At 43.4% G+C, this 21,171-nt stretch overlaps 1 protein-coding gene and 1 non-coding gene across 10 annotated transcripts in view; both read right to left on the bottom strand.

Moving 5' to 3' along the window:
• Positions 1 to 21,171, bottom strand: part of NRP1 (neuropilin 1) — a 174,936-nt gene that overhangs the window by 151,581 nt on the left and 2,184 nt on the right. For all 9 annotated transcript variants that reach the window (XM_047755603.1, XM_047755597.1, XM_047755598.1 and 6 more), the window contains one exon: positions 17,641 to 17,815. In XM_047755603.1, coding sequence (XP_047611559.1) covers positions 17,641 to 17,815 — 175 coding nt within the window. The remainder of the gene's footprint in view (positions 1 to 17,640; positions 17,816 to 21,171) is intronic.
• LOC125113132 (small nucleolar RNA SNORD11B) lies at positions 9,692 to 9,765 on the bottom strand. The gene has a single exon (XR_007131361.1). It is a non-coding gene; the product is annotated as a small nucleolar RNA SNORD11B (small nucleolar RNA).

Genomic DNA, 21,171 nt, shown 5'->3' on the forward strand with positions numbered 1-21,171 from the left:
CATGTGCAGAGCCAGTAAAATGGCTGCTGGGGCTATAAACCAACTCCAAAAAGCCCCAGCTGACAGTGTTTAGTTCTCACCGAGATTCCTACATATGAATCACTCAGAGGCCATATCCCAAGCTGCTCTGCCAACCTGGCTTCTGGCAAACATATATTCGGAAGCAACCCCAGACCATCCTGGGAAGCTTTAGAAACCCTGTGCTCACTCCTTCGAAGCCTAATGCTTCCTGAGGCCTGTCACTCAAGGCCTGCTGGAGGGTGAAACGGAGTTGACTGGGACCAGTAATTACATGCAAAGAGGGCATGATCTGAGGTTAGAATAGCCAGGGCCGGGCATGGAGAGTAGGCAACCGCAAGTCAAGTATGCAGGGCGGGAGCTTGAGTGAACCTGGGAAACAAGAGCAGCCCAGCCGGGGGCTGAATCACAGAGGGTCTGGGAGCCCCAGCTGAGGGTTCCAAGCCTAGAGCATCAGCGCCAAGAACAAACTTGATGCTCAGCCAAGAGTTGCCTCAGCCAGACGTTTTCTATATGCATCTTGTTTGGAGCAAGAGCCAGGTCCCAAGGGGGCCTGTCTTGGACCTGCAGGGGAAGATAATGAAGGATCTGCAAGCTGGGAAGGCACAGAGGGCACAGAGGACCCTCCTGACGTGGCAGCTCCAGTGTCAGCACTGTCTTCCTGGAATGTAGGTCACTGGCACATCCTAGGTGATGCGTACACAGCGAATGAGTGAACGAATGAATGAGGTAGCAGGCAACAGTTGAAGTCTCAGAGGAAGCGTTCTGGCGTCCAAGTAAACCGTGTCTCAGAAAGTGCCTGACTTTATCCCACCTTTCAAGTTGGTGAGTTTCTGAACTGATGACCCTGTGTGTTTTTTTCCCAAGTCTACTCATGATGAATGTTGAACAGTGAACCCGTGTTCACCATCGATCTCCGGGCCTGTGTAATCAATACCTAAACCAAACCCTCAAACAACATTGATAAGAAACATGAATAGTTTAAATCTCAAGGTCAGGGCCAGGAAGGCTGGAATGACAAAAATAATGGGGGTGGACAGTTCAAGTTCTTTTTTTAGGACGGTGTTTAGAAATACTAGACATTTTCCAATGAACCCTGGGAATTAGCTAAATAACTTCAGACGTTAGTCCGCCATTGATCATTTGCTTTAACACAAATATGGCTCAGAAGGACCAAACAGAGGAGAAAAGGACAATGCATATGTTCATTCATTTTGGGTCCTGTTTATACACGTTTACATTTGCATCTTGAATGACTTGAATGACATTCCTTCCTCATGGGTAGCACATCTGTGTTTAAGGTGTTCAGACGTGCCTGGTCAGATGTGCTAAGGAAAGGAAGCACATCGGAGTTTTAGCCACATCGCTGTCCCTGTTCCGCTTTTGGCAAGTGGCTTTGATTTTATACATTCCGGTGATTTCACTCTAAAATGGGTCTGGTACAAATAAACAATCTCCCAAGGATGTGTGAATTAACCAGTGCTTAAAAGAGCTTGGAAATGATGATGTGCTATCAATGCAAAGTCAAATTATGAAATTGCACCTTTGCAAAAATGCTATTGTGGGAATAAATGAATCTGAACATTGTATTTACAGTGTGATTTGCTGCTGAAATAGAATATTCATAATGGGCCTCAGCAGGCGATAGCAAAGTGCCATCTTATCTCCTGTTGATAGACCACAATTTCAGAAAATTATTTTTACAATGGCATTTGAATAAGCGCCTTAATTCAAGACTGTTTTACAAACAGATACATGGCTTATTACATAGCTTACACTGCCGTTGAGAGATAGAGTGAGGTGGGATTCATGAACAAAATTGCTGTTGTCATTCCTTTGTACTTTTGCCAATGCAATTTCTGTTCTTTACCACCTAATTTTAACAAGCTACGTTGAACAAAACGATAAGGTAAAAGCTCCTTCTGTGTCAGTGATCAAACCTGAGTTTAGGTTAATGCTCAGGGTATCGACGGCAGTTAAATTACATTTCCAACTTGGCCTGTGGCTCATCTAGTTTCAAGAACAAACAACTCATTCCTACACAGAATTTCCACTGCCTGTGAGTATTACTGTCAGCAACAGTAGAGCAAGAAAAAAGTGTTTCAAAGGGTCACATTCCTGGTTCCTTCCAATCACTGATTAGGTAAAACAGGCCTGTTCATGGGTAAGATTACAGTCTAGGTGAAGAAGCGAACAAGTCCTTGGAAGAAATGTTGCCAGAATACAGTTTTAAAATGTCTGATAAAATTTACGGGCAGAAAACAGACATAAACTTGTCTTGGTGGAAAAAAGAGCAGGCAGAAGCTGTGTTGCGAAAGGCAGGGAGGGTCCGGAGCTGGGGTAGCTGAGATCTAAGAAAGAAGGAAAGAGTCAGGGCGTTGAAGAGGTCTTGTCGAAACCAAAGAAAGGCTCGGGGTTCAGGGCCGAAAGGACGTCTGGATTTTGCTTTTGTGGCACCAGGAATCTCCTGCACAAGCTGAGTCCTGTTAGATGAGAGGCAAAGGGGTTCGGAGTTCAGAGCCCACACCTCCCATCTCACAGACGAGGAAATTCAGATGCAAAAAGTATAAGCACTTGGGAGTTCGCATCGTGGCGCAGTGGTTAACGAATCCAACTAGGAACCATGAGGTTGCGGGTTCGATCCCTGCCCTTGCTCAGTGGGTTAACGATCCGGCGTTGCCGTGAGCTGTGGTGTAGGTCGCAGACGCAGCTCAGATGCCGTGTTGCTGTGGCTCTGGTGTAGGCCGGTGGCTACAGCTCTGATTGAACCCCTAGCCTGGGAACCTCCATATGCCACGGGAGTGTCCCAAGAAATGGCAAAAAAAGACAAAAAAAAAAGATGAAAGGAATGAACTTTTATGCCGCGGGAGCGGCCCAAGAAATAGCAACAACAACAAACAAACAAACAAAAAAAAGACAAAAGACAAAAAAAAAAGTTTAAGCACTTGATCCCAGAGCTACTTAGAGGCCAAGTCCCTCCAAGAACTCAGGATGCAATGGGTTCCTAGAGGCATCATCCATGAAGGCCACACCATTAACAAAGCCAGGCCCCTCCAAGGGGACTGTGAGCATGAGGACACAGGACGGGTCCAAAGGAAACAAGCTGAGGGCATGATAGCTCGGCCCCTGCTCATGGCTCCTCCCCCAAGGAAACACAAGCGCTTATCACCTGAGTCATTCTGTTCTTTGGCTGCAGAAAAACTCGAGATGTGACAGGGAGGGGGTGCCCTGGGTTTCCACCCTAGAGATAAAACAGAAACATCCAGAAATCCCCCAGAGAACTTGGGTAAGGTGGTGGCATCAAGAAGCTGGAAGAAATGTGGACACGAGCTACGGTGGCTGGGGTGCTTGCTGTGATGGGGGTGGCGGGGCACCCGTGACCGCTTTGTCCCTTCCTCTTGGGTTGACGCTTGCCCATGGTGACACGTGGTGTTGAGAAACCCTTAGGAAAGAGTGTCATGGTGAGAGAGGTGTGAGCCAGGGGAACAGCTGAGACCCTCCCGGTCCACTTCGGGAAACACCCTGGGCTGCCTCAGCTGGACCCCCTTCCAGGACAGCCTCTTTCTGGGGTTGCTCCAAGACACAGGACTGGGTTTTCACCTGGTGACCTGGACAAACATGTCTACACCCCTCTGCATGGGAAGCATCCCGTGTTGCCCTCTCTAAGAGAGAAGTTCATGGTCAACATCTTCCCCAGCAAGCCTGCTGTGACCTTAACATGAGCGGTTACTGGGGCTGCCAGCTGGAATGGAAAGAGGCTCTAAATTATTTCTGTGAAATTTATGTAAAGGTAGTTTGGATACGAGCCCAGATATGAACCTTCAATAGACAACGTTTACAGAGTTGTGACACAAAGTCCCAAGAGTTGTGGGGAATGTCAGAACATACTCAGCAATCCGGACATAGGCCTACAATATTAATATGTTTTATGCCTCTGACTCCAAAACAGATTATGGAAGGGACGGGGAAGCAGAAAGAAGAGCTTTCCGGCAACTGCACCTCTGCATTTAAAAAAAAATTTTTTTTTTGAGATTTGGCTAAAGCTACTCACATGGAGAAGTTCTAGGCTTCTTGAAAGAGTTTTTAGGAGCAAAAATATAAGTTTGACTCTGCTACCCAAGAAGAGGAAGGGTTTACCACCTGGATGAGAAGCCTAAGTGTGCATGTTCAGAGTCCAATTAAGTTAAATCTTTGCCCGGGTTTGGTTCTTCTGGGGTAGATAAACACCTGCGCTGGATGTCAGTTGGCCAGTTCAGTTCAGTTCAGCAAATATTAAATGAGCAGCTGTTACAGGGAACGCACTGGGTGAGGCCAGTCAAGATCACCTAGAAAGAAGTTGGACATTTAAGTCCAACGCTTAGGCCACATTGGAATGGGCTGAAATTTGGGTATCGTCTGAGTTGAGTGGCTCCAAAAGGCAATTCAGGGAGAAGATATCTGGGGCAAAGGCAAGACCTTGGCAAAGGCCTGTATTCGAATGTTGGAGGAAAAGAGAAACCAGTCAAAAAGGGAAGTGGTCAGAGATGTGGAGATGAAACCAAGATGGTGCAGCGGCATGAGCTGCAGGAGAGAAGAAAGCTTCTGGGTTGTGATGGTGTGGTGCCAAGGCTGAAGAAATTCGGGGCAAGCGAAAGCCAGGGGTGTGGGGTGCGTGAAGAGGAAGTGCCATCTAACATTTGAGCAAACGAGTCAGTCTAGCGGAGGGGACAGAAACTAGGCTGAGAAGGGTCAAGGAAATAAGTCCTGGGCTGCAGGCGCCACATACGAAGCCCTTGGCAGTTACAGGAAAGGGAGAGAGAGGTGAACGATTCGTGTGGAGGGTAACAGGTCCAAGGACATTTTTTTTGCACTCATGACTGCCCAGTCCGAAAGAATCTGTTTGACCCAGAACGCCCACATCGTTGCACAAGAAGGAACGCTGAGCTCCCGGCCACACACACAGCAGTGGTCATATCAAAAGAGAACAGTGCTGGGGGGACTTGAGAGGCTGCAGATATAATTTTATCACATCAGGCCATTCTGGAGGGTGAGGTGGGGAGAAGGGGCCAAAATAATAACTTCTTCTCAGCTATCATGCTAAAGGCCTTCCTGGGAGGTGGTTTTTTGTTTTTGTCTTTTAACTGAGGCTACTGAGAACCACCCCCACCGCTTTTGGCAAACTGGTCCCAACCAGAAGTGGGGGAGGGGGATGGTAGAGGGAAGGGGCCGAGGGTGCCGGAAACGGAGGGAAGAGGGAAGGCGAGGAGGGCCCGTCAGTTTAAAAACATTTATTTTGCCAGCTGCTTTTCCCTGCACTTTTTTTTTATTTTTGTCTTTTGAGGGCCACACCCGAGGGATACGGAGGTTCCCAGGGTTGAATCGGAGCTGTAGCCACGGGCCTACGCCACAGCCACAGCAATGCCAGATTCAAGCCGCACCTGCAACCTACATCACAGCTCACGGCAACGCCGGATCCCTAACCCACTGGGCAAGGCCAGGGATCAAACCTGCGTCCTCATGGATACTAGTCAGATTCTTTTCTGCTGAGCCACGATGGGAACTCCCACAATTTTTTAAAATTAAAGTACAGTTGATTTACATTGTTGTGCCAATTCCTGCTGTATAGCAAAGTGACTCTGTCATACACACACACACACACACACACACACACACACACACACACTCTTTTTATATATTATCTTCCATCGTGGCCTATCCCAGGAGATTGGATATAGTTCCCTGTGCCATAGAGTAGGACCTTGTTGTTATCCATTCTAAATGTGACAGTTTGCACCTACTAACTCTGGACTCCCTCCATCCATCCTACGCCCTCTGCCTCCCCTTTGGCAACCACAAGTTCGTTCTCTATGTATGAGTCCGTTCCTGTTCTGGAGCCATATTTCAGATCCCACATATAAGTGATATCGTATGGAATTTGTCTCTCCCTCTCACTTCACTTAGTATGAGAATCTCTAGTTGTACCTATGTTGATGGAAATGGCATTATTTTGTTCTTGTTATGGCTGAGTAATATGGCATTGTGTATACGTATCACATCTTCTTAATCCATTTATCTGTCGACGGACGTTTATGCTGTTTTCACGTCTCTGCTATTGTGAATAGTGCTGCCAGAATAGTGTTGCTAAGAACATAGGGATGCATGTATCTTTTTGAATTAGAGTTTTTCCAGATCTGCCCAGGAGTGGGATTTCTGGATCCTAGGGGAGTTATATTTTTAGTTTTCTGAGGAACCTCCATACCATTTTCCATAGTAGTTGCACCAATTTACATTCCCACTAACTGCAGGAGAGTTCCCTTTTCTTCACGCCCTCTCCAGCTTTTGTTATTTGCTCTTTATGAATTTATAATACAAAAATCCATGTAGTTTCCTCTTTCTGGACACATATATGATGGCACTATTTGGTTTCACTGATTGGGAAGAACTGTCACCGCTGTTGTAACAAGCATCCTGACCTTGGCTCCCACCTAAGAGCATGGGCTGGCTTTCCATTTGGTTGCACTGAATATACTAAGTCCTCAGGCAACCCCTGCGCAAATGATGACTTTTTAAAGGCCATTAATGCTACTATCAAGTTTGTGACACTGACACAGCATCATCCATGAATTTTCCAGAAACTCCACTCACCTAGATATTTAGAGGCTGCAATGATAACACACATACCCTCAGCCAACTTATTATAAGAACATGCAGGAATTCTCATTGGCCGAGTACGAGCTGAGCATGAGATACCATCTCTGCTGTGGATTTGTGCGGTGCTCTTGATATATTTATAAGCGTCTCCTTCCCAAGGATGCAGACGTTATTGTTTACAGTCTGATTTATTTTAAGGAGCAAAACCTGCGGATGCACTTCCTGTTAGAGTAATACCTAGGCTTTATTTAAAGTATTTCTCTTGTATTCCTAAGACAGGTCCACCTACGTTATCTCCTCCACACTGTGTTCTTGAGATGGGTGGAGGAAGGAAAGCGTTTTGTTTTCTTCAGAAAGAGGAGGAAAAAGGTTAATTGAAACTGTGTTGAGGTTGACGCAGCCCCTGATGTGGTTACGTCTTCCCGAGCTGTCCTGGTTACCACTGTCAAAACCAGGGTATTGATGGTGCCGTAACCAAGCCATTCATCGATTGCAACCCCGCCCGGAGGACCTGTGCCTTGTCTCACAGCTGGGAGTGAATGACAGAGGTGCAATTATAACTCCCATTCCTCCTTCTCACCAGAACACTTTTTTCACAGGCAGCTGCTAACATGGTCCCCTGACAATCAGAAATTCCCAGCTCATGTTAATGAACTAGCCCACACATCAGGTAGGATGCTAGCCTGGCGACAGAGGGAAATGAGGAGGCGTCTTGAAGGACCAAACCAATATATCCTCTTACTCTGTAGTGTCCCCAGCCAGGGACAAAGAACTTGGCACTGGAATAAAGGGTTAGGAAGAGGCAAAGCTCTTTCTTTGGGGCGGAGGAAGGAAAATTCCAATCAGTATCAAAACAAAACACTCTTCTCTCAGCTTAGCATCAACAACCTTTGCTGAAAAAATAAAATTACGTGCTGCCCCTTGTGGAAATGGAGAGGCTGCCACACCAGTTTTGGTGATGTTTTGGTTCCAACGAAGCCGAGGCTGAACCACGTTCCAGACATGCCCTGAGGTGTGTGCCCAAGAGCCTGGTCCTGCTGCCCTGTCCCGCTCCAGACAATCTGCACCCTCGCTTGTGCTGCTGGGAATCAGAAGCTCCAGAATGCACGCTGTGATGCCTCTGACCAGATGGGTGGGGGAGGGGAGGGAGGACCAGGTCAGAATCCCTGACATGCAGCCACCACCCCCCTGTCCGGGGAGTGGCTGCCCTAAGTCCTGTCTGAAAGGTTGTCACTTAGACTGCCTGCTCCCTCGAGAAGTTGTCCAAAATGTCCTTCACTCTCCCTTCACCGACTTCTGCTGGCGTCTCTCCAGATTGCCTACAGTGGACTGTGAGCTCCCATCAAGGAAATTCTGGGTTTCCCTCCCTAGTCTTCATATACCAGATTTCAATCTCCATACAACGGTCCGTCAGCTGGTTTGGTTCAAGGACACTAGTGCTTGTTAGGGGCAAAGGCTTCTGCTGGACGGTGGAGGGTAGGAATGCGAGTGAGACATGTTCACCACTCCATTGGGAGACAAATTTTCACCTAAACCATCCCCAAGCAGTTGCAAAAAGCATGACTTTAACAGACGGATATGAGAACAGAGGTGCAGATAGAGTCAGCGTGTCAAGTGAAGGGAGATTTACCATGTCATTTTTAAAAAAGAGTTGATCTAGAAATGTAAACATATATATATATATATATATATATATATGTTTGTGTGTGTTTTGCTTTTCTTTTTACAGGCACATATGCAGCATATGGAGGTTCCCAGACTAGGGGTCACCTTGGAGCTGCAGCTGCCAACCTACACCACCTACTCCACAGCCACGGCAACACTAGATCTGAGCCGCACCTGCGACCTATGCCGCAGGGAGCGGCAATGCCAGATCGTTAGCTCATTGAGCGAGGCCAGAGAGCAAACCTGCATCCTCATGGATACTATGTCCAGGTCTTAACCCCCTGAGCCACATCAAGAACTCCGTATATTTCAACTACCTTTCCTGGGACCCATTTGTTAACAAAGAGATGCCCACTTTCTCAAGTTATTCAAGAATGGACAGAGCGGTATGAACCCAGATTTAAAAAAAAAAAGGTAAACCCGTCGTTTTTTTCAGCCAGGTGTCAGCACAGCTAAAAAACAACATAATCCTGAATCAGACCACATCAACCCCGGTGCCACCAAGTCTGTGGGGCTCCGTGTCCTTCATTTTCTTTGAGTCAAGGCTGCGGTCTTTTTTCTTTAAATTTCGAAATTTGGTGCTTCTGATTTTTTTTTAAAGCTGGCTAGCCAGGACTAAGATTTTGACCACATCTTGACGTCCTCCATGCCATTTCACTGACGGAGGGGGTCTTACACAATAGCTGACCCGCTCATAGCATCACTGGGTGGAGAGTCAGAAGGGCAGTTGAAATCGTGACACCACTGACTGGCCTCTCCGCCTCCGGTGGGTCTAAGGAAATTTAAGAACTTGAACTGGGAGCCATTTAGCGTCCTCTTTCAGCTGAGGCTGGTGGCGCTGTCTGTGTGACACGCCCATCTATCACAGAAGTAACAAGCCATCACCTCCAACCTGGCCGGCTGCTTGTACACGTATCTGACCAGATAAAAACAAACTACTCCGGAGCATCTGTTTCTTCTCAAAAAACACTCTTCTGGTTCTCATAGGAGCTCAGCGCCTTGAGCAAACATTCTCTCTTTAACCCTTGCAGAGTCACCGTAGCCAACACAAGTATCAAAATCTTACAAACAGGGGAGCTATTTGCCCGAGATTAAGCAAATGACTGCTGTTTGGACGAGAACCCAGCTTTGACTCCTGGGCTTGTGAGTAGCTGGGACACAGCTGGTATCTCATATGTCGCTTGAACCAACTGTATAAATGGAACCTTTGTGCTGCCTGGTTACTAGGCTTCACATAAATATTGCATTTATGTGTGCATGGTGCTTCCAAACTCCAGCAACCAAAGGAACCAGAATTTAGATATCTGTCCACTGACCCCTGCCCCACTGCAAATGTCATTGCTAAGTTAAGGCAAGTTTCTGTTTTTGTTTTTTTTCCCATCAGATGAGGTGGTGACTGAACACCCTCATTTTTATTTCTCGGGTGAATACTACATTTAAAAATCATCCTTGCCACGGCACACTTTGACTCAGTGGGAAAATCATCAACTGGTTGGAAGTTTCTGCTCACAGAGGTTTTTTTTTTTTTTTTCCCCAATCTTTTATCTTTTATCAGTGCTTCACTTAATCTGAACTAAGAGTTTAAAGATTAAGTCCTTCCTCAGAATTAGCTGGTTTGTATTTAAACTTTGGTGTGTTTCATAGAGGAAAATGGCTGCTGAATAATAAAAAAAAACCTGGTTATATTTAATTAGAATTTTCTCATTCTTCTAGAGAAATTTATTTTATATATATATATATAAAATGTGTGTATATATATATATAATGTGTGTGTATATATATATTATGTGTGTGTATATATATATATTATGTGTGTGTGTGTGTATATATATATATATATATATATATATTTTTTTTTTTTTTTTTTAGGGCCACCCCTGCAGCATATGGAACTTCCCAGGCTAGGGGTCAGATGGGCGCTTCAGCTGCCAACCTACACCAGAGCCACAGCAATGCAGGCTCCGAGCCACGTCTGTGACCTACACCATGGCTCACAGCAACACCGGATCCCCAACCCACTGAGTGTGGCCAGGGATGGAACCCACATCCTCATGGATGCTAGTTGGATTCATTTCTGCTGTACCACAACGGGAGCTTGTCATTCTTCTAATGAAATATTGACAGATTGTTTTTCTCACTCAAAAGGCATATCCCAAGCCCCTTCGAACGCAAAGATGGACAGGGATATGGTGCCCCAGCTGAGCATTCGGACTCAGTTAATTTCACTTTCCTAAGCCTCAGTGCTATCATCTGCGAAATGGGGATGAGAAGAAGAGGAAGTGAGATGAAGCAAGACAAGGACAGAGCATTCAGTGAGCCTGTGGTCACACCATGGGGTGCGGGGGGGAGGGATGACCCAGCACTGGGAACCAGCCATAATGACCGCTTTCTAAACTCTACTGATTATTTACATTCAAGGAGAAAAAAACATGTTCACCATAAATAAGATCTAAGATGCGTGCCATACAGATCTACACCTGATGGGTATAAAAATCATGTTATGAGGCCACTGAATGGACAGAAGCCAAAAGATGGGTCTTTTCTGCAGAATTTAGTAGAATTCTGATGAAAGCAGTTCACTTTCTAAGCGATGTGTAGAGACTAGACAATTTCAACCACAAACCAGCAGAATGGCGTAATCCACAGCCAATCTGAGAGTCATCTCAGCCTCTTGTCATCTTTAGTGACCCGGACACTGGACATAGTTCAACCAGCCAGAGAAGAGCAGGAAAAATCTTTGGTGGTGCCATGCTTTGCCAAGTCACCGACTCCTACGATCAGGGTTGATTACAAACACCCAATTAAGAGGCATTTGGAACCTGATCTGAACGCTAATCTTGTCTCGTTTTTCTTGAGGCTTAATGATCAGCCTTGATGAAAACTACATCGACAATTAGTGAAGTTTATTTTATAGCCTCCCTCACAGGCACACACATGCACATATGTGTTTGTGTGTGTGCTTCTGCCGAAGTGTGTCAGCATGCATGCAAGTATCAAGTTTTATGCTGGATGGAAGGGAGCTGAGAACACGCATGCCGGCTGAAGGCATATGTCTCCCTTGGATCAGTTTTTAAGTGCTTCCTCCCCTAAGTGAAATCTGGTTGGAAATGCCATGCACATGTTGATTCAGTGTGATACGATTTCAGCTAATCTTTTCCTTTAGCTTCTCATAAAGGTTGCTTCTTACAAATTACAGAAATGCCTTGTAATATTCAAAATTCATCATGATCCAATGTGACTGCTTATAGGAAGAAATAATAAAGGAAATTAATTTTATTAAACACATGGGGGTCTGTTCAAATGAAATCAGTGCTAATGGGGAAGAAAAAAATCAAAAGGAAGAAAGGAGATAATTATCTGCCTGAGCAGCAACCAAGGATGCTGCAGGTGGTGCAACAACATTGACCTCCGCTGTTCTGAGAAGGGTTCATTTCTACCCACTCAATAGTTTTTTAATTGAATTGAGCTGGGTGGTGGCGCCTCTTACATTGTCCATATTGGGAATTTACTTGAGCTGAAAAGCAGCAATGACTTTATGGAGCAAAATAAAGGCAAGAAAGATGTTCTCTGAATTTTCCTTGCCTAAAAAGCAGACTCACTCCAGAGCAAAAACTCTGTGTTTTATTTTAACATAACCGTAGTATACGCAGTACATGTATTTCTACAGCAGTCATCTGAAAAAAATTAGAAAACACTTCAGTAGAACTCTTTTATTACTATTATTATTATTATTAGAAAGGGAACAGTATACCTTTTTCTAGCTCCATGCCAGCGTCTGGCGATCTTTAAAGGTTAGTATACACAGACCTCTAGGACTATAGTTGAACTTTGTCTGATTTTGAAATTCGTAAGAAATGGAATCACACACATCAAGATGGCAATTGCCCTTGAGGCCAAAGGTGAGAGACTGAAAGTAGATGGGAAGGAGCCTCTTCCCAGGTAGCTGGAAACGTCTGCTCTGATTGGTGACATGGATGGATTCGCCTTGTAAAACTGTATCAGATGTGACAGTTAGGTCATGTTCTTTCCTAGATATTGATTACAATTTAATAGATGTCTATATTTCACCTAGAAAAAAGGGAAGCATTCTGGCATAAAATACCCACTGTTTTCCATAAAACAGAGTCACTGTTTGCTTTGGTCTGAGGGATGCTCTAAAACCCAACACTAGGACCAAAGGGATGCCTTTGTCTCAGATACAAAAAAACCCACACTAACCAAGATAAATAATACTTTAATGCAATCTAAAAAAAAATAAATAAAAGTTAATGCAAAAATCCATGCCAAACAAAGTAAAGATCATAACAAAAATATTACTTAGGGAAACCAAAGATGGAACCTATATTCCCCCAATTCCCTCCAAAGGACAACAACGCGATCATTGCATAATGATATTTTCAGGAATAATCAGATTTGAGGCATTAAGGGCAGATTAATCGTCATTCAGTGAGTTTATATTCCATGAAAATAAATGAAGTGAGTAGTGTTTCAAAGTCTGTAACAACTTAGGTGATGTCAAAAGTGGCATTAAAGACACACGGTGGGGTTTATTCCAACAAGATCCACAAACTTGAGTATCATCTCTGTTTCATTACAATTTTCCTGTGATTAAACTTCATGTGAAGCGACAAGGGTGAAATCTTCCTCTGATTGCATCAAATTAGGAAAAAGACACCTATTTACGGGTTACGCAAAGAAGAGACTACAAATCGAAATTTAGGCAGAAAAGCATCCACGTGACATTAGCCTTGTGTCTTGGTGAAAGCCTACAAACCAGGCAGTGAAGTCAGGAACTTGTCGCACAGAAGACCTCACTTCCCACCCCTTCCCCCATCACTGCCACCTTTTCAGACTCTATTTCTGGAGCTTCACATTCATTTTCTTAATGTTTTTAACCCAATGTCTGTGAAATTTTTATTGCTCCCCAGATGATGACATCTGATCTGAATGTAACCACACACCTCTTTGCTCAGCAGTATTTGTCACAAACCATTATAAATTATCATGCTGAGAGTTTGCATTGCTGGGAAACCGGAAAAGCTCTATAAATTCTAACTACTGTATCAATGACATTCTTGTTTATTATGCAGATATAAAGTTTTATGAGAGTCAAGATGTCTGCCTTACCACCAAAGGAAACTCCACGGAGGAAGACCCAACCAGCTCAACGTGAATACTGACAACCACATTCGATGCAGCATAAAAGCTACTTTTTGGACAAAAACTCAGCAGGTGGCTTTTTCTTTCTTTTCTGCTTTTAGCTCTGCTTTGACACTTCACAAGCATGGAGGAGTTTGCGGGTGCAAAAAAAAAAAAGAAACCAGGTTTCTCCTTCCCCTCAACATCTTCTTCTCACTCAGAACATTCTGTGACCACCTCCTGTATCAACATCACAATCAAACCAGACAGTCTCTCTCACTAGAAATCCTGGCACAAAATTAGCCTGGAGATAGATGCTCTATGGCTCCCTTGCTTGACTGACACCACACTGTGTTCAATGAAAGAAATCAGGGAGTTATAGTATCATGGTTGTGATGCTTATTTATAATAAAATCTGATTGAGGGGTGGCATACACAGAGATGGGTGAATTTTAAAGCCGCCAGACACAACTCGAACATTCATTTTCCTTAAGGAAATATTCCCCCTTGATAGCCATTGTAAAAACCTCTGTGTATGGTTAGCCGAGGTTAATTATGTACTGGGCCAGTCTGGGTGTTATTCACATGAAAAGTTGTGAGTATGCACGTTTTACTTTATGTTTAACTTACGACAGAATATCTTAATTTCGTCCTAAATAAAACAATAAAATAGAAATAAAAAATACTTTTCCTACCAGAACTTGTCTGCTTAATGACTTATTTATCCCTACAGTCTGCGAAAAAATTGTCTACTTGGGCCTGCGGGATGTTTTGCAATAAGCAAATGTGTGAAGGAATTGATTTTTTGAGCTTTCACAAGTTGTGAAAGTTGATGATTCAGATGTTGACAGTTTCAAGAGGAGATACAGGGTGTGTTATAATCAGATCATCCTGTTACTGGATCGATATATTTAGTTTGCTTACTTTCCTACCTCCAAATGTTCTAACAATCACCAAATTGTTAAAGATGTAATAATGATCATTTCTTTTGAGAGGAGCTTTTAACTATACAAAATGGCTTTCATGATCCACTGCCCTATTTTACCTTGCTTATGACACTGGTTCGTTAGTTCTTTCTTTCTTTCTTTTGGCCACCCCCATGGCATAAGGAAGTTCCCAGGCCAGGGATCAAACCCACGCCACAGCAGTGACAATGCTAGATCCTTAACCACTAGGCCACCAGGGAACTCTGCAAGCACTTTTTTTCTGCTATAAGACATAAAATATAGCTGAAACAGGGGAAACTGTTAAATATCTCAAACAAAAAAAAAAACAGCTTGTACTTAACAGAAAAGCTTACCAATTCTCTGAACGTGATGTGTTATTTCAAATACATTTTTGGAAGTGGTTTAATATAAACAAACAAACAAACAAAAATCAACCCACAACCCCCCCCCCCAAATCTGTATGTACATCCAACATAAACTTTTGAAGCCTATGAATTTATTCCTACAGAAGTTTCCGGTGTTTTCCATTTTTCTAGGGAATTCCAACCCCCTGTAAATTTTAAAGCTGTGGACTCTTCTCACGACCTTTAAAGAAGGAGACAAGAATTATGCCACATGTGTAAACTGCAACCTTCAACAGTGATCAGAAGTCACGTGGACCAGTCAGGGAAGACAGGGCAAGGTCTTAAGTTGGTCTTCCTATGTATCACTTTTGGAATTTTCATTGATAAAATAATCAGGTAGCAACACTTGAAAACATGGCACAAAGATATTTTCCAGGGTCTTAATTTCCATTGACTGCAACAGGCTAAGTATATTCGGCTTCCCAGCTGGCCAGGAGGTGGCACCTTCAGTGAGAACAAACCCTTGCTTGCTACGATTAAGAAACCACCTTGCTCTGTCGCATTAAAAACACAAAACCAAAACCCCACAGTCACAAATACAGAAACAATCTTCTTGGCCATGTCAGTGTCTTGCTGATATCACTAAAATGGCCCCTTATTCCGAGCTGTAATTATCCTTTTTCTTCTATCTAACAAAAAAAGTTGCTCTCCCCATTCCACCAGACTCTATCCCACATCATGATATGGCAGATCATTGTTTAAGCTTTGCTGGGCACCAGACACTTGTAAACATGTCACACACTTTAACTCAGGCAACTGGCTTCCCCTTCCTACACTCCTGTGCAGTTGGGTGCTGGAGTTGGCTCGCACCAGCTCACAAGAACCAAGCGTGCACGTCTCTTTGCAAGTCTGTGCACAGGGTCATCACATGGGTAGTTTGAAAAGGCCACAGTGGGAATATTTATAGTATAGAATTTGGCAAATATCATAGCCCGGGACTTGACCTACCCTCTCCCAAGATTCAGTGGTTAACATTGACCAGTATAGTGCTGCTAGTAACTACAGACTATTCTGAATTCTTTAGCTATGAAATTTCACACATACATGGTCAAGATGCTCAGATCAGGAATTAGTAAGCAGGAGTTTCCTGAAATCCAAAGCACCTTCTTTTGAGGAATGATGTTATTACTTGAAGATGTTTTACCAGAGTCCTTTAAAAATATCTCCTATGGCAGTTTTTCAGTATTGTCAAAATGCAAAAAATAAAACAGAAGAAAGCGTAGAGGAAGACAAGTCTCCAGCCTGTCTAGATGGTTGACACTGTAAAAACCGCCATACAGAAGACTAACCAAAAAATGAATGAATTCCCTGTTTCCAAGAAGTTGCTGGAATACTCTATTAACGGCAACTTTCACACAAGATTAAAAAGTCAATATAATGCCCTGAAGCACTTCTGAATCACAGAACAAAGATTAAATTGAAATCAGCATAATTTTACTGTGCTGTAGCGTCTGCTGATTCTTTGGAAATCGATCAACAGTATATGAATGTATGCTAATTCTCCAGGCACCAGATGTTGAGTTAACCAGATGACCTCATTTCCCCCATCATGAAACACTAGTTTATCCCACCAACCCAACAGGTTCTTGAGGACTCCTTACAGGTGGGAACATTTCCATACTATCCTGTTCTTCTCTAAAAGGGATCTGTGTTTGTAGAGAAAATATTTTAAATAATGAAACCACCTGCATAAGAGTGTTCATTTCCAAGGGAAATAGTAGCCTCCATACACTGCATACAATTATACCAAACGGACTCATTTTCCAACTTGGGAAATGTATCAGTCCTTAGAGAAACACTTTAGTAGTGAGACTTCAATGGATTATATTCCTTTTCTAAAACTATTTCTATATCTAAAGGTCACGAAAGGTTGGTATTCAGGTTCGAGTCTCTGAAGAATATACCACACGTGGTATGTCCGGATGGGATGATGTGGATGAAACAGAGACAGGGGGTCTGCTGGATGACCAGACAACAGCAGATTTAAATCTGAATGGACTGCTGCCTGCAACGTTAAAACATCCTTCCCAGCTGTGGAAAGCAAAACCTACACACCGTTCTTTCATACAAAGTGAGGAAATACAACTTAGACTGTCTCTCTTATGAGAACATTTTCATAATAAAGAAACCTAGCATAATTTGATGCTTGGTTGCTTAACCACAGAAGGAGCGGGGAAGGGTAAGGCACACGAATAAAACACAGATCCACAGTAGAGTCCCACTGCATTCACTGTGCATTAACAACTATTAATTTTTTTTAGCATTTTCCGAAAGAGACCTGTCATCATTAATCTATAAAAACCCCTCATCAGACTCACCCTACATTCCTTGTTTTCTTCTTAATGACAATTTGCTTTGGTCACATCAAACTCCATAAGATAAACACAGTTCTTAAGTCACAAAATGTGCCCCAGATTTGTTTAAAAAAAAAAATACCCAACCCCTCACCATTTGCTGATGCACCATGCACTAATATTTTAGTGACCCACCACGTTTAATAAAAACTTGAGTGAGACTTTGGGTTTCTAATTCTTTTCCTTTCCAGGAAAATAAAGAGAAACATGGGTACATATTTCTTAACAAAAGAGTTCCAAAACCAAAAGTGTTAACAGGAAAATGAATATGAGAGGTTACACATTTAAATACAATCTCCCTGGCTTGGGGAACTTAGAAATCACTTAACATAATTTAATTTCCATACCATTGACACATGATCCGGCCTAGATGGGAATCCCTGCTGGAGCCATTTATATTCTAGATGGTTCACAGACTTTGCCCAGGGACACCTGCGCCCACTAGATGGTGCTGTGGCGCCCTGTTCCAACATTCCCACTTACTTGCAGTCTCTGTCCTCCAGATCGAAGTGAGGGTTGAAGTTGATCATAATTCTCTGGTATGGTTCTGGAGCCTGAATCAGCCATTCACATTTTTCACTTGAGTGATAAGAGTGAGGATAACCAGGAGATGTAAGGTACCCGGGGCTTTCAATTTTTATAGTATCGCCACATTTATCTGCAATAAAGACAATATTTTAGTAGATCTTTCCCAGACTACCAGTTAGGTATGCTAGCTTTACATATAAATGACCGGTGATTAAATATTTCACAGCTCTTTCAGGGGAGCTCCAAGTGGTACCTTCAGGTGGCGCCGAGAGCAACACGGCCACCAAAGAACGCTCTTTGATCTCAGGAAGTTGGTTCAGGAAGAGAGTGGACTGAGATCTGATAGGGCTCCACCCCCAACCCCTACAAAGTTGCCTCCCAAGAAAAAGGTCTTCTGGCATTAAAAACACTAAGTCCCCTCAATGGATGTTAACATGGTCCCCAGGGAGCTTCTGCTAGACTTAATTATCCCCCAAGAAGTGTAATCGCATTAAGTAGCAAGTTCTAAGTGAAGGCGACTAAAAGATGCTATTCGACCCCTTGTGTGGCTTTTTGATGATAAGCCTGGTCTGTGTCATTGATCAGTGGGGACGGTCATCTAGGGCTTCAGCTGGCTTAAAGCCAAACCTTTTTGGTTGTTGTTTTATCTGCCCATAAATCTAAGTGATTTGGGGTTATCTCTGCTCTTGAGATCCAGATCATCAGAGAACCAAGTATATGAGGTGCAGCAGAAATAATTCTGCTCTGTTGCTCCAAGTGAAGTTGCTTGGTCTTGGAGACCAGATCAAAGTAACCAGGCAGAAAGAAAAATAAATAGCTAGACAGCATTCATTCTAATTACCTACATGTTGGAAAAAAGTCCACCACACTGACGTCTGGCTATCACATATGGTAAGCTGCATTCTCGAATTCTAGGTGAGCTAACTAGTTTTGAGCTTTCCTTTCAAAAAACCCTAATGCCGAAGTGATTCACTGAGGCCCAAAGAAACCAGTCTCTGGGCTGCTTTATTGTTCAGCGTGGACTCTCACTGTCACTTTTTATGATGGATGTCATACTGGAGAGCCTCAGCCTGAAATGCTGCCACATTTATTGATGCTTAATTTTGAGCAATAAAAATTCGGTGCATAAACTATGTAAGAGGAACAGGTATGAAAGCAGTGAAATATATAAGCCTATCAATCACAAATTTTCAGTAATGGTATATATAGATTTTAATATTGCATCTAATAGATTCCCTGTGGAAAGAGAATGGCATTCTTTGCTCTCAGCATGAATTTATAAATCTACAGAATTTTATTACAGGAAAACCAGGTCAAATGGAAATGAAAGATGAAGTGCACATCAAAAATGCATAAAGCTACATGCATTACAGAAATCATTTCCCATAAATTAAAAAGGAGACAATGTAAACTATATTGTTTTTCTCTATTGCTAGATGTTTTTGACTTTTTTTAGATTTTTTTACACTGGGAGTAGCTTTATACTGGGTTTCCTCTGCCTTGGCTTTTAGAAGCTTAAGGTTTGCCAAGAAGAAGTGCTGTTGTAATTGGAGTTCAGAATCTCAGCTAATGATCATACTGGCCTCTGTTATGTGATTCTGCCAAGGCTCTTGCATTATTTTAAATGTGCCGAAAACTTGGAAAGTGACCTCCATCTCATTAAGTCTCCTCCAGCTCTGGACAAACATCATGGCAGTGTCTGGCATCTGTTAGAGGAGTGAAATAAAACAGCGCTGCTTGTAGCCACTCGACAGAGTCACTTCAGAAGACGTGGAGGTGGACTCCATACCACCCCAGAGCTCTTTAATCTGTGACTTCTGAGAAAGTGACAGTGTAATAAGATAATGCGGACTCCTAGACTCCCTGGCTCTGTTAAATCTCTCTAACAGTTGATTAAGAAAGAGCAGTTTCTAATGATTCTGGACCATTAGTCCTAAATAAGGTTAATGAATTAATTTAGCAGACACTGGCCCTCGGAGGAGGTGGACATGGCTTGAAGAGGTCTGCTGAGTTACAGAGGCATTAGCTGGCTCTGCTCACGGCAGGCACAGCAACATGGTTTTAACCAGTCAAGGCACTGATTGAAGCGCAGGCTCTTAACATTCCCCAGACTGCTGCTAAGAAAATTAAGAAATACATATATTTCTTATATGTGTGTACACACACACACACACACACACACACACGGAGTTCGCAACCTAAAGTCTGAAAGCTATTTGCATTAGGTTTCAAATCCATCCTATGAACACCTCCACCAATTTCATCTCCGGAGCTGTGGAGGGCAGAGGTTGGGTGACTGTGATTTCTAAAGTCTTACCACTTGAGCTCTTTCAATTGGAGGCGACTGTTATTTCATCCTCTGCCAGATTATGGAAAGATGCCATCAACTCAGGTTCATTAATAAATTGAACTCCACATTCACAATTGTGTACGTATGTGTATTTTCCAAGCATATCTTCTGGAACACTGCTTGGTAGCTGTTGGGGAAATCTATTGCTTCAATCGGAAATCCCCAAAAAGCATATTAGAGATTAACTTCCACCCTAAAGATGTGATTTGGCCTGAACCCCTCCACTCATGGTCTCTTATTAAAACAATACACTACCGTAAGTGGCTAAGTGGCGGATGGTCTTTCCTTCTAATTACTCTGATTGAAATCTAAGCCAGACAAAAGTAAATATTTGATAATTAGCTAATAATAATTGCAGAAGACTCCCTGTAAAGATAATGCCATCCCCTTCCTCCACCAACGTTACAGAGGAAGTCAAACATGCCTACAACCAGATTCCATTTTTAAACACATTATTTAGATTATGGGATACTGTTTATAACCCAGCACGGTCTTCCATTTACTTAACAATGAGTGGTTTTAAAAGCTAAGTGGAAGCTGCAACTAGGTTAGGGATTTTCAAATATCCTGGTGCCCTGCACTGTATATATCGGATTCCTTTATTGACACGCTGTAACTTTCATTCATACTCCAGATGGATCGCGGCCGATTTGCAAAAGCGGAGGAGGGAGTTTCATCCACCAGCAAACCGCTCTCTCCTGCAGGCACCCACTAGAGGAAACAGTTCGGAGGAGCTGCCAGAGAACCAGGAAGTTCTCCCGGTAAAGTGTTCGTTCATTAACTTTCAACAGCCATCAGATTTTTGAAAGGGAGTCTCATCTAATTGCCTTTGGGAGGAAACATTATTAAGATAATTGGTGTGCTGATATGGGAAGGTAGGCAGTTCTGTCGTGTAGCAGAGGTAGGAAAAGCCCCGCAGCCAAACAACCAACTTCAGGAGGGAGCCCGAGCACTTGCAATCTCCCTGCCCTCCACCGACAGACCTTATTTCTTTATTCTTTCCGCCTGGATAAAAGTTTCCTTCGCGCGGGAAGCCGCTCTTCCCGGTGGATCCAGGCAGCTCGGCGCGGGTCCGGCGGCCGGACGCAGGCAGCCGGAGCCGGGCTCACCCCCGCGGCCGCGCGCCTCCGCCTGTC

Source organism: Phacochoerus africanus, chromosome 12 (assembly GCF_016906955.1).
Source record: "Phacochoerus africanus isolate WHEZ1 chromosome 12, ROS_Pafr_v1, whole genome shotgun sequence".
NCBI classification, from domain to species: Eukaryota; Metazoa; Chordata; class Mammalia; order Artiodactyla; family Suidae; genus Phacochoerus; species Phacochoerus africanus.